At 45.7% G+C, this 14,320-nt stretch overlaps 1 protein-coding gene across 2 annotated transcripts in view; it reads left to right on the forward strand.

The window, feature by feature from the left end:
- DOCK5 (dedicator of cytokinesis 5) overlaps window positions 1-14,320 on the forward strand; it is an 88,326-nt gene that overhangs the window by 36,417 nt on the left and 37,589 nt on the right. Inside the window, exons 4-20 of one of the 2 annotated variants that reach the window (XM_083184773.1) lie at window positions 1,022-1,074; window positions 5,096-5,192; window positions 5,276-5,424; window positions 5,521-5,656; window positions 5,738-5,895; window positions 5,982-6,063; window positions 7,559-7,688; window positions 7,781-7,853; window positions 7,949-8,091; window positions 9,245-9,370; window positions 9,455-9,579; window positions 9,685-9,783; window positions 10,492-10,564; window positions 11,112-11,215; window positions 11,898-12,063; window positions 12,181-12,278; window positions 13,256-13,345. In XM_083184773.1, the coding sequence (XP_083040899.1) occupies window positions 1,022-1,074; window positions 5,096-5,192; window positions 5,276-5,424; window positions 5,521-5,656; window positions 5,738-5,895; window positions 5,982-6,063; window positions 7,559-7,688; window positions 7,781-7,853; window positions 7,949-8,091; window positions 9,245-9,370; window positions 9,455-9,579; window positions 9,685-9,783; window positions 10,492-10,564; window positions 11,112-11,215; window positions 11,898-12,063; window positions 12,181-12,278; window positions 13,256-13,345 (1,902 nt within the window). Of the gene's footprint in view, window positions 1-1,021; window positions 1,075-5,095; window positions 5,193-5,275; window positions 5,425-5,520; window positions 5,657-5,737; window positions 5,896-5,981; window positions 6,064-7,536; window positions 7,689-7,780; window positions 7,854-7,948; window positions 8,092-9,244; window positions 9,371-9,454; window positions 9,580-9,684; window positions 9,784-10,491; window positions 10,565-11,111; window positions 11,216-11,897; window positions 12,064-12,180; window positions 12,279-13,255; window positions 13,346-14,320 lie in introns of those variants that run through there. The other variant, XM_083184774.1, reaches the window with a different exon arrangement.

Consider the following 14,320-nt stretch of genomic DNA (forward strand, 5'->3'; position numbering starts at 1 on the left):
GCTGTGTGACCATATCATCAAGTCCACTAAGAACCTTTGCAATCTGGTGGCCCATTATGCAGTAGATAACCCCTATTTCTGTTCATCACTGCCTAATTCCCTATAAGATGTAAGCTTGAGCAGGGCCTTCCTTCCTCCATGACTGCCTATAACTACCAAGTTTGTGTTATCACTGTTGCTTTTATTTGTGAAACTCAATGGAATTTGCTGCGCTATATAAGAAACTGTTAATAAATAATATTCACGTGTCTGTACAGTATGTACGGTCTTCATCAGTAGTTTCCTTGCCTAGAATCTTTGCTGACCTCTAGTGGCCACCTGTAGAATGCATACTTCAACATACTAGAGGTAACTTCTGAAGCGCAAAATATGAATACATCGCTAATTGTGCAATAATGACAAAACAAAGCACGTGGCCAGAATATGTGTCTAGGATGAGGCAGCCCCTGTATAGACAGACTGTACATATAAATGTTTGTTACATTACCTTACATGTACTTTACTGTAATAAGGCATCTGGGAAAAGGTTGCACCAATGTACGTACAGGGCTGGGTCTAGTTTGTGTCCTTTCTAAAGACATGATGAAAGAATGGGGATTAAAGTAATACTATATGCTTGTGGACTGAAGTGTATCAATAAGGTGCAGCCTCCCCCTTTTGTGTTTTATTTCTTGTCCTCAAAAACATTGTTGTTATGTTGTAAAATTAGTATATTCGGTTCCTATTTTCTTGGCCAAGATCTGGACCTGCACAGCTCCTCTCCTTAACCCTCTGAGTGCCAATGTGAGAGATCCTCCAAAATATCTGCGAGCGACGCTGGCATTTTTAGAGGATATTTTGAGGCAACTTTGGCATTTAAAGGGTTACACATGCTACTACTCCCACTGATGCGGTCCCTTTTCTATCCAAACCTTATAAATATTGCTGCATCTCGCGGTGGGGCAAAGTGCTGCAGTTCTGGACGTGTGTATATATGTATCCACCTTTATATACCGTGACTCTATGCCTTTTGTCTTTTTAGGGTATATTCCCATCTACCTATATTCATCTAAAAGTAGTGACTGGTGACAAGGGGTGAGTATGGGAATATTTATGTTTTGTGTATTTTTTGGGGGGCTGTGGACCTTCCACCTAAGCATAGACTAAGTCCCGAGTGTGTGTCCCTTCTCCCGACCAAGGTCATGGAGTTATATCTGGCAGATTCCCAGGTCACATGTCAAAGCGGCATAAGAAACGTCCCATGATATCATTAAGTTGCCGGCTTTCAGGACATTGGTTCTGTATAATATGGTATAATATGGTCTTACTGTGATGGGCAGAGTTTCAATATTCTGTGGGGGGTTTTTTTGTGTTTTTGCAAATATAACATTTTTCAAAACCACATGATGGATCAATGTTATGGGTACAAATAACATAATGTAAAATGTAAACGTTTCAATATTGCTAAAGGAAGGTATGTAGCGGGGTAATACAGTGCCGGCGCAACGCAGATTATTTGTAACGGAGTCTAGCAGGGTTGCAAAATGTATCTGTGGCTGAGATAAAATTGGCCTGCATCGAAGACATGCACTTGAGTACAGCTAGTGAATGCATGGTTAGCATGTAAAAGGCGTGACCTCTAGACAGACAGTACCACCCACTGGTAACCCTGTCCAAACACTTCCAACAGTTACACCACAGGCTCTACATATCACTGTTAAATGTACACACCTTCCCATTTGCAAGCATTGCCGTGTGTGTGTTTGAAGATTGACAACACATTGTGCTGGGAAATGACATAATTAAGCCCCACCCACCTTGTCCTGACTTCCACTGACGTTCCTCTATAATAGCCTCCTGGTTGTGTGTGTAAGGAGGATATAATGGGGAATGAGGAAAGGGAGAGACAAGAAAGGAGGGGATCAGGTCAATAGGATGACCACTATTGGTCTACAGTCAAAAGGTTGGCACATCAAACGGTCGACACAAGCGATAGGTTGACATGGAAAAGTTCGACATGGGTTTTTCATATGGATTTTTTCTCAAAAAAAGGTCGTTTTTCATACTAAACTATCCACGTGGACATAGTGGGAGAATATAATTGTGGACGCGGTATGCTTATACGGTGTCCATGTCAACATAGACAACGAAAAACTCATAAAAAGTCAACCTTTTTTATGTCAACGTTTCCATTGCTTGTGTAGACCTTTTTTGAATGTCGACCTAATTCATGTTGACCTTTTTCATGAGTTGACCTGTCGACCAATAGTAGTCTACCTATTGACTACCTAACTACTGTTGACCCAATGACCCATCCCGAAGAGGGGATGCAGTCGACACAAATTGAATCCACCTTTTATGTACACCTGGTACCTGCCTGTGGCACTGCGGAGACATGGACCAAATAATACCCTGCTAACTGCTCTATTCCATGCAGATGTGAGTGTAACCTTGTGCACCTGCGTGTGCGAAGGCTTAGGCGTCAGAAAGGCCTGAGGACGTACTTGGCTGTATCAGAGGCCTTTGTTGGCATTTTAGAAGGAAGTTAATTATTAAGGAAACATTTTGTATCCATATGGTTGCATTAATTTAAGACGAGGAAATAAGATACATTTATTATAATCCCTAATAAGCTGATATAGAGGAAGGCAGGTGGAAATTACAGCAGTGAGTCTAAAGGACAAAGAATCTCATGGTAAATTTAGTAGGATATACTTGCTCCTGTCCTCATTTTTGGGCAAAAGATACACCTCCAATCACATGTATTTAGGCTTCCATCCAGGTCTGCGTAGCCTGCAGGTCTACCAACACGCCCTCTCTGAAACTGCACTATGCAAGAACATCCAGTTCCGCCCATTCATTCATAAGTATAGATGAGACGCTTACACTTTGGGGGTTATACTGGTTCACTCCTTCTGGCAAATTCCTTCTTAGATGGACAAAACCATGTGCATTGCAGGGGGGCAGATGTAAAATGTGCAGAGAGAATTAGATGTGGGTGAGTTATTTTGTTTCTGTGCAGGGAAAATACTGACTGCTTTATTTTTACACTGCAATATTGATCTCACTTTGATGTACAAACCCCACCCAAATCTAACTCTCTCTGCACAAGTAACATCTGCCCCACCTGCAGTGCACATGGTTTTGTCCATTTGAGAAGGAATTTGCCAGAAGGAGTGAACCAGAATATCCCCCTTTGTATCATCTGAGCCTGTGTACATTCAGTACTAGAACATGTGCAGTGCAAACATCGAACTCGGTGTGTTCTAGCTCACAGACAGTGTCTAGGTTAACAGTTAAAAGGTTGAAGCGAAAAAGTCAACATGCACAAGGTTGACTCTGGAAAACGGTCAACATTAGTAAAATGGCGATGCATGAAAATGTCGACGTGAGTTTTACACTTTTGTTTGGTGTCAATGTTGCCACCTGAGCACTTCGCTCCCCATGCATTTGAACACTTCATCGTTCACTTTATCAAGTCCAAAAAACAAAAATATTGTGAAAAACTCATGTCAACCTTTTCATGTTGCAATAGTGCTTCTTTCTTTTGTAGACCTTTTGACCATGTCGACCATATGGTGTCAAGGTAATTCAAAAGTCGGTTGAAAACTCCCAAAAACTTTACCAAAAGTGGTAAAAAAAAAACATGGCTCTACAAGCAAATTTGCCGATTCACCTGGTATTCGCCCCTGGCAGATTTTTTGACCACTCGAAAAATCTGGCAAGGGTCGAATACCAGGTGGATTGGCGAAAATAAGCATGAACATTATCAAATTCAATTAATCGAATTCAATTCAGAACATTATCTGATCCAATTCCCCCTAACAATGGACGAATATTGCTTATTTTTCACCTGCTAAAAAAATCTGCCAATAATTGAACACCCCCTTAGACTGCCAGTCATCTGGATACCATATAACTCCGCATTAGTCCCATGGTGTGAATCTGTTATCTAATTTGCTATATCTTGGGGCTTTCAGTTTCCACCATCATTAGGTCAGTGCATCATCTCCGTGACTTGCGCTTTATTTTGTAAATAGGGTTTTTCTTGTTAATTTATTGCTGTGCGGTTTTATTAAATAACTTTTTTTTTTTATCTTAATGTTGATGGGTATTTAGGTCATGCAGAAAAAACAAACAACTCTGATTAACTTATTAGTTGGTAGATGACAAGCCGATGTCCCTTGAAATCGGGTTACTTGTTTCCTAGCATGGCGCCCAGATTCCCTACGTATGGCACCGTAGGGAAATCGCATCACATGGGCCATTATAGCGGCATGCGATTTTTTTTAAAGTTAATTTATTCACTGCTCTTATGTCCCCAGGCCATCTCATCGCATGGCATCGCACCTCCCTCAAAATCTCATGCGATTTTCTGGGGTACGATGCCATGCCATTAGCTAAACACTTGTATGGCATGGAATTAGATTTGAATAACCCCCCCCCCCCCCACACACACACACACACACACTATCCACGCCAGCCCGATGCGTGGTGAGCGGCAGCGGAATGTGTCCGCCCGACCTTTTCATTCTGCCACTATCCACGTCGGCGTGGAGTTGATTTTATATAGTGTGGCGAGCCCAAAGCGTGGCGAGCGTCCGCAGATTACTTTACATGCGCTCACTACACTATATAAAATCAACTCCACACTGACGTGGATAGTGGTGGAACGAAAAGGTCGGGCGGACGCGTTCCGCCACCCCTCGCGGGGCTTGCTGCGCTTGTCACGCTTCGGGGTGGCGTGGATAGTGGGGGGGGGGGGGGTCAGTCAAACCTAATTACATGTCATACAAGTGTCTGACATGGCATCGTACCCCAAAAAATAAGAGAAGTGAATAAATTAACTAAAAAAATCGCATCGCATGCCACTAAAATGGCCCATGCGACTTTTTTTTTTTACACGGAGTAGCCCATTAAGCAATTGGCGTAGTCGGCGCCGTTCTAGGAAACAAGTACCAAAATCGGTTCTGAACAGGGTGGGAACCAATGATGGTTTTGGTCCTGACGTCCAAGTTAAGTTCTTCTGCTCTAGACCCATTTACTGAGGCCGCTTTGTCGTGCAATGAACAGGCCTACTGGGCACAGTCTCTGATGCCGCATTCCTCTCTTACAGGCACCATGAATCAGCGGTACTCAGCGAGCTCCCCATGGTACAGGAGCTCACAGTCACACTACGGGAATGGGGGGTCCTCTGGCACTCGCTGTATGTGGTACGTTTCACACTCGCTGTAATCTGCATATAACGGAGCACGGTGCAGGCGCTAAATCGACAACGCCTTTGTGTGTCTTCCAGCACAACCAGCGGGCACATTTCAGCCAGATCCAAAACATGATGTCGCAGCTCATGGAATGGCGCTCACAGATCATGTCCGGCACGCTACCGAAGGATGACTTAGCGGAACTCAGGAAAAAAGTGACAGCCAAGATTGACTATGGAAACCGGTGAGAACACTGGAGGGCGATGGATGTTGACGCTGGATGTTACATAAATATTGGTATTACTCGTAGTGATCACTTTATGTCCTATGTACCTGACAGGATCCTGGGATTGGATCTTGTGGTCAGAGATGAAAACGGAATCATCCGGGATCCAGACGAGACCAGCATCATCACCCTGTTCCGCTCCCACGAGATCGCATCGTGGCGGATTGATGAGAAGATCCAGGAGGAGTCGGTAAGGAGGCCGCCGCTCACAATACTATGAGTATATCTGTGTATGGTACGTCTGCTGTATCTGTTACTCTTTCCCTCTCAGTCCCAGCTGCAGCCCCTGGAATGCCGGAGCCCAGCCATGCTCCATGTGGCTCACACATACAGCCTCTACATAAACCTCAAGAACTTTGTATGTAACATGGCGGAGGATGCAGAGCTGCTGATGTGCCTCTATGACCCGGACAGTTCCCATTTCATCAGGTGAGCGGGCTGCTGGGAATGCTGACATATTTGGCCACATGCTGAAGGGTTTTTGCTGACTCTAAGCATTGTGTCTTCACCTGCAGTGAGAATTATCTGGTGCGCTGGAGTAGTTCTGGGATGCCGAAAGACATAGAGAAATTAAATAACCTGCAGGCAGTGTTCACTGTAAGTATTCCTCCCCTTTGCTGTGTCTCTGATTCTCCTATAATATCCCCACCAACTTTGGTTCTTATCGGTCTTTTATTTTCCTGCATTCTGATCTGCCTGCACTGGATAATGTCAGTTACATCTGCCATTGTGCAAAACCTCAGCTTCTCTTCCTCCATCACTTCTCACCTCCCCAGCTTCCTATACTGCGCCAATTCTCATTCTTCATGCTTCCCTTTCTGCACCAATTCTCACCTTCCCAACTTCCTCTCCTGCACCAATTCTCACCTTCCCAACTTCCTATCCGGCACCAATTCTCACCTTCCCAACTTCCTCTCCTGCATCAATTCTCACCTTCCAAACTTCCCATCCTGCACCAATTCTCACCTTCCAAACTTCCCATCCTGCACCAATTCTCACCTTCCAAACTTCCCATCCTGCACCAATTCTCACCTTTCAAACTTCCCATCCTGCACCAATTCTCACCTTCCCAACTTCCTCTCCTGCACCAATTCTCACCTTCCCAACTTCCTCTCCTGCACCAATTCTCACCTTCCCAACTTCCTATCCAGCACCAATTCTCACCTTCCCAACTTCCTCTCCTGCATCAATTCTCACCTTCCAAACTTCCCATCCTGCATCAATTCTCACCTTCCAAACTTCCCATCCTGCACCAATTCTCACCTTCCAAACTTCCCATCCTGCATCAATTCTCACCTTCCAAACTTCCCATCCTGCACCAATTCTCACCTTCCAAACTTCCCATCCTGCACCAATTCTCACCTTCCAAACTTCCCATCCTGCACCAATTCTCATCCCCCATGCTTCCCATCCTGCACCAATTCTCATCCCCCATGCTTCCCATCCTGCACCAATTCTCACCTTCGAAAATTCCCATCCTGCACCAATTATCCCCCCCCCCCCCGACTTTTCTAAACTTAAGTTTTTAATACTTAACTTTCTTAAGCTTCATTTCTTCTTTAACATTTCTTTCTTTCTTTACCAGTTACCCCCACCACAAAACTACTCCCAACAGTACCTCCTCTGTTCTACTCTCTTTTACTCCATATATTTCCTAACTATCTATTCTCAGCCTTCCAGATCTCATGTGCTCAACTAGTTGTAACCTCACCAAGTGCCTCTCCTCCTTTAATTGTTTTCTTGCTTAATTGCTTCCTCTCTTCTTCCTACCTTTTATTTAGATTTAGACTTTTTCCCTGTTTTATAATACAGCTTCTAAACAATGTTAGGCCACCATTCTGGATTCAAACACAACCTATAGCTCTATATTTCCATCTTGACTTTTAACTTATAGATTTCATAGTATTGCATCTGTTTTATTGCTTACTCCTGAATTTTTGTATCCTTTGTTATATTGGTGTTTGCGCCTCAGTCCTCTACCCACCAGCATATGCATATAACGTTCTTCTCTCTGACCTTCAGTCCTCTCCTTGCTGACTGGAGCCACCTCCATTTTGTTTTTCATTCTAGTTTTGACCTCTCTTCTCTTCAGGACCTTAGCAGCCTGGACTTGATACGTCCCCGGATCAGCCTGGTGTGCCAGATTGTACGCGTGGGGCACATGGAGATGAAGGATGGAAAGAAGCACACGTTTGGTTTAAGAAGACCATTTGGTGTGGCAGGTAACCGCACTCCTAGAAACATCCACATAAGTGGTAAAGTCATGCGTATCTATCAATGTCACATGGATAGTCTGACAAGTTATGTGTTGCAGTGATGGACATATCAGACGTGATCCATGGGAAGGTGGATGATGAGGAGAAGCAGCATTTTATACCTTTTCATCCGTAAGTGCCCATCACCTTGTACTTTAGGGACCAACAAGTTTCACATTTGTGTCGTCAGGAAGATCATTTATGTCTGATCATAAATTTATCTTCAGGATGGCTAAGGAGACGTACATCAGCCAACGGCAGCTCATCATGTCTCCTCTGGGTACATCCCGGGTACTTGCGGAGAATGAACCACTTCCCACCATCTACAACAAGGTGATCGCGGCCAAGGAAATCAACCACAAGGGGCAGGGTATGGCCGCGCAGACCGCAAGGGGCAGGGTATGGCCGCGCAGACCGCAAGAGGCAGGGTATGGCCGCGCAGACCACAAGGGGCAGAGTATGGCCGCGCAGACCGCAAGGGGCAGGGTATGGCCGCGCAGACCGCAAGGGGCAGGGTATGGCCGCGCAGACCGCAAGGGGCAGGGTGTGGCCGCGCAGACCGCAAGGGGCAGGGTATGGCTGCCGCACAGACCGCAAGGGGCAGGGTATGGCTGCCGCACAGACCGCAAGGGGCAGGGTATGGCTGCCGCACAGACCGCAAGGGGCAGGGTATGGCTGCCGCACAGACCGCAAGGGGCAGGGTATGGCTGCCGCACAGACCGCAAGGGGCAGGGTATGGCTGCCGCACAGACCGCAAGGGGCAGGGTATGGCCGCCGCACAGACCGCAAGGGGCAGGGTATGGCCGCCGCACAGACCGCAAGGGGCAGGGTATGGCCGCCGCACAGACCGCAAGGGGCAGGGTATGGCCGCCGCACAGACCGCAAGGGGCAGGGTATGGCTGCCGCACAGACCGCAAGGGGCAGGGTATGGCCGCCGCACAGACCGCAAGGGGCAGGGTATGGCCGCCGCACAGACCGCAAGGGGCAGGGTATGGTCGCCGCACAGACCGCAAGGGGCAGGGTGTGGCCGCACAGACCGCAAGGGGCAGGGTATGGCTGCCGCACGGACCGCAAGGGGCAGGGTATGGCCGCCGCAGAGACCGCAAGGGGCAGGGTATGGCCGCCGCAGAGACCGCAAGGGGCAGGGTATGGCCGCCGCACAGACCGCAAGGGGCAGGGTATGGCCGCCGCACAGACCGCAAGGGGCAGGGCAAGGCCACAAGGGGCAGGGCATGACAACAAGAGACTTGACCATCCTTCTGTACCATACAGTTGTCATAGGTCTTCTTATCACACTCCTTCATTCCATAGCCAATAGTCCCTGTCTATGCATCTTTGTTGATAAAGAATGGTCCATCGGCGGTCTGTGGTGTTTATTTGGCCGTGGAAACAAGTTGCCGGCAATTAAACCTCCCCATTATGTCCCAGCAGGGTGATATTACACATAATGAAACATTACAGTTAGTAAGCTCATATGTGTGACTAGTTCCTTTGATGTGTCCTTATTCCCTCCATCTCCTCAGGGCTTTGGATTTCCCTAAAGCTTCTACCTGGAGACCTAAGTCAGGTACAGAAGGAGTACTCTCACCTGGTGGACAGATCCACTGCTGTGGCCCGGAAAATGGGCTTCCCAGAGATCATCCTGCCTGGTAGATATATGTGGGGTCCGTCTATGCAGAATGCTCCAGTAGAGTGTTGTCAGTCACTGATGTCCCCGTTCTGATCCTTTGCAGGAGATGTGCGGAATGATATATATGTCACTCTTATCCAGGGAGAGTTTGACAAGGGCAAGAAGAAAACCCCTAAAAATGTGGAAGTCACCGTCTCTGTCCATACTCAGGATGGGGCTTTGCTAGAGGTGAACTCTTTACTGTAACACAGGCCCTGATGGATTAGCATGTTACTTTCCGAACCTCATATTCGAAGTTGGTAACATTTAACATATTGCTCTTATTGTCCTCAGAAAGCCATAATCCCCGGGGCAGGACAGGAGGGACTTCCGGAATATAAATCTGTTGTGTATTATCAGGTCAAGCAGCCATGTTGGTATGAAACAATCAAGGTTAGTACTGATCTGTGGTACATCAGCCTTCTGTGTTCTCACATGTGATATTACACAGTGCTTCCAGTGTCATCTTCCTCCTGCATCATGCCTGCTGGGACTGAGCCAGCAATTCATATTAGTCAGTAGTATTGGGTATGTCAGTATTGTCAGACAGATAGATCATCATCAGCCTAATGAGCTCTTTCAGGCGTTGGAGCTGTTACACAAAGTTGAAAATGTATAAAGAGAGAGAGAGCGAGATACAGCACCAACCAATCAGCTGCTGCCATTTTCAAATGCAGGCTGTAAAATGGCAGTTAGTAGCTGATTGGCTGGTACTTTATTGGTTTGAATCCTATTAAGACTGTGTGTGTGGACTTACACTCTGTGCTCTCTCCATGTGTATATGTAACCATGCGACATTCTGGGACAGGGACTGATGTGAATGACCAGGTATTCTCTGTAATATGTGCGCACTATAGAAGTTCCTGGTGCACATGGGAAGGTTTGCCGCTCTGCATTACAACCAAACATCTATGCTTAAAATCATTGCACTATGAAATGGAACCATGTGCAACAACTTTAGTTATTGGCCCGTGTGTTATTTAATAGTAGTTTTTTCAAAGAATTGTATATGATTTTGTCCCATATCTCACTACTGTCTTCTTATCTTTCCAGTATGTCCTGGATATAGTATATGCTCTTATTTGATGTATATCTCTACAGGTTTCTGTTCCCATTGAGGACGTCAGTCATTGTCACCTGCGCTTCAATTTCCGTCACCGTTCCTCTCAGGAATGTGAGTTCCTCTTTCTCCTACAATTATAGCGTGTTACATGGTCACTGACTGACTGTTATTGTAATATACGACCGGTTAAATGCCCTTTTGACTTACCCTAGCATTGTAGGTGGCTGCGTGTAACCAGATGGAAGCAATTGTCCATTAAACACCCCCCAGAAGCTCCCTTCTGTCAGTAGGCTTCCAGATAGGAAGTCTGATGTGCATAATAGGAAATGCTTCTGCCATGTTCATTACAGATGTCCTCATACAAAAAACCTTGGAGCAAGCCCAGTGACAATAATGCTATTTTGAGATAGCGTTGTCCAGGTTTCCCTTCTGTTCCCTGACTCCTGCACAGACTTCTGTGCATGCTGGTAATGAAGGCTGTACTTGGATGGCAATCAGGCTATGGTTGACATGAACAATAGTTCGATACAAGCAAATGGTCAACACATAAAAGGGCCAACATTAGTTGTATTGGTGTATTGAGACTAGTTACATGAGGACACATCTGTATCTCTGTGTTTGTGAACTGTTTTTTCTTAATCCTGTTTTATTATCCCAGCTCGCGACAAGTCCGAGAAGGTGTTTGGAGTGGCTTTTGTCAGGCTGATGAACCAAGATGGGACAACACTGAGGGACGGATCTCATGACCTAATCCTGTATAAGGTGATGTTGATTGGTACTGTGTGATCAAATGAAATGATGTTCCTAGAAAGACCATGGGACAGATCTAAGTATAAAGCTGGCCATAAACCTAAAGATTTAGGGGGAAATGTAATAGGATGAGAGAATCAGAAAGTGAGAGATTTGGTAAGAAATCTCCAGGTTTTTTAAAGCGGCAATCATTTACACGGCAGTTTGATTTTGAAGTATATAAGATTGCCGCTTTAAGAAGCCTGGAGACTTCTTAACAAACCTCTCACTTTCTGAATCTCTCATCCTATTAAGTTTCACCATTATTGTCCAATCTGGCTGGTTGGAACATACATCTGGTAACTTATGGCAGCAAATGACGGTTGACTATTTGTTTCGAAATGCTGGAAAACTGACAAAAAACGGTCATTCAGATATTACCAGGTGTTTGTAAAAAAACAGCCAGATCTGACAAAAAAATCTTTAGTAGTATGGCCAGCTTTAAGCCTGGAGAAGTGATAAAATGGAAGTTGGTAATGCATCAGCCAATCAGCCCCTAACTGTCACATGGCATAATTTGTTTGAAAAGTGACAGTTAATTCTTCTGCCCCCATGTTCCGGTGAACTGCTGATTAAGCACAGTATACTGTATACATTTCAGGTAATGCTTTTTTGTTTTTAAAACTGTACTGAAACTCTCCTGCGCAAACCCTAGGGTGATAGTAAGAAGTCAGACGACGCCAAGCTATACTTACTGCTGCCCGGTACTAAGGAGGAGGAAGAAGAGATGCGCTCTCAGAGAGGTCATGCCAGCCTCACCCCCACTAAGGACAGTTTCCAGATCGGCACATTGATCTGTTCCACCAAACTCACACAGAACGGTGAGTGACATCAGGTCTGCGGTAGGGGGCAGGGCGGGTTGGCATGTGTTGTATGTGGCGCAGGGCAATGGGAACAGGCGCCGGGTAACCAGACTCTCATATCTTCTGTCTCCCTAGTGGATTTACTTGGCCTGTTAAATTGGCGCTCTAACCCCAAACCTGTTTCTCAAGCACTTCGCAACCTTATGGAAGTGGATGGAGGTGAGATCATGAAGGTGAGCAATAAGCAGAAACGCAATTCTCTGCTAGTATATTAATGTGAGGGGAATTATAATCCTTTATTTAAAATATATATGAAGTTATAATGTTGACCGTTTCAGAACCGGTTGGGGTTCTCTGTAAACTCCTTGTTCTGGGTCGTAACATTTCAGTTAAGACCGGAACCTAGACCAAAACTATTTTCTTCAGCCATTTTGTTTTACCTGAGTATATACGACCATTGTTGGTGCAAATTCAGCCCAGATTAATCTCTCAGCAGCTTCCACAGAAGCCACTAATAATAATAAGCAAAATTCTAAGAACTATATATTGCCGCTCATCCTCTTTTGATCATTTGTGGAGGGAAGTGTTTTCAACACTTGGACACTAACACAGCATTTTGGCCCTTATTCTGGTTTACTCGCAAAAGCAAATTCCTTCTCAAATTGGCAAAACCATGTGCACTGCAGGTGGGGCAGATGTAACTTGTGCAGAGAGAATAGATTTGAGTGGGGTTTTACTTCAAAGTGAGATCTTAATTGCAGTGTAGAAATTAAGCAGTATTTTCCCTGCACAGAAACAAAATAACTCACCCAAATCTAATTCTCTCTGCACAAGTTACATCTGCCCCCCCCCCCCCCAATGCAGTGCACATGGCTTTGTCAATTTGAGAATTAATTTGCCTTTGCGAGTGAACCAGAATAAGGGTCTTTATGTGAAGCCCTGGGTTGGGGGCTACATTGAGTACTGAGACAGAGGGCGTTTTGGGGGGCCGCTCCAAAACTTGCCGCATTGCATTTACAGCGCTTACATTTGGACCACTGTGGAAGTTAGTTCAGCTCCTTAATAGTACTTATTTTAGAGGATTATTTTTTCCCCAAATATAATAATATAGTATTTGGGTCACAAATTGGGCTCATGAAATACTGATCATTTGTGTATGATGTGGATGTACCACACTCCAGTGTGTCTTCAACCCTCTTTGGTCACTCAGTTTCTGCAGGACACTCTGGACGCCCTGTTCAACATCATGATGGAGACACAAGACAAGGAGAGCTGTGATGTGCTGGTGTTTGACGCACTGGTGAGACAGCGGTGACCGTGGGATAAGACACTACTCCTCCATACAGTGCTTTCTCTATGTTCCCATCACACCCTCACACTTTCTGTGATTTCCTCTCTACTGAAGCTATTTCCTTTCCCATCCCCTGGCAATCAGCATTTATTTCCACTTCAGTGTTTTCTCCCATCTTTTTCCTATTAATGAGCACTAGGACTTTATCAGTAATGCCCCATAGCTGCTGTAATTGGTTCTGGTTGTTAGAGCTACAGGGTCTAGGTAGACAGTCAATAGGTTGGCACCAAAAGGTTGACATGCGATAGGTCAGCAGGTTCAAACGGTCGACATGAAAGGTCGACTGTGTCAAAAGGTTGAGATGAAACTTAGGGTTAGGCTGCAGGTGGGGGAAAGCTTAGGAGTTAGGCTGTCAGGGGACAGGGGATAGGATACACAACAAAGGAGGCCAGGAAGCAGTCACTCTCATCTGTGTGGTGCTGTGGGAAGACCGGGGGTCTGTGCTTTTCAAATGGAGCAGCTATGCTCTCCGTGGCTGGCAATATGCTTCGCATTGCCCATGCTGTACCCAGCAACAGGAGGTGGTAATACTAACACAGGGGAGTCAATGTATCTGGAATCCCTCCTAGGTGAATCCTCTGGATGGTATGCAAATGTTCAATAGACAGTCAATGCGATGATGCCAGATGGTCGACGTGGTCAAAAGGCTGTCGGTTAAATGGTTGACATGGACTTAGGTTGGCAGGGTGACAGGGTTGACATGCAATTGGTCTACACAGGGTTTTTTAGGATTTTTAGAGCTAGGCTGCAGAAGGGGACATTTTAGGGTTAGGCACTAGGAGAGGGGTCAAGGCTAGGCAGCGGAAGGGTGACAGTTAGGGTTAGGACTGGGCAGCAGAAGGGGACAGTTGAGGTTAGGCACTAGCGGGGTTAGGGCTAGCCTGTGGAAGGGAACATTTAGGAACTAGGGGGAGAGTTTTAGGG

Source organism: Crinia signifera, chromosome 4, assembly GCF_055691185.1.
Source record: "Crinia signifera chromosome 4, ASM5569118v1, whole genome shotgun sequence".
In the NCBI taxonomy this organism is placed as follows: domain Eukaryota; kingdom Metazoa; phylum Chordata; class Amphibia; order Anura; family Myobatrachidae; genus Crinia; species Crinia signifera.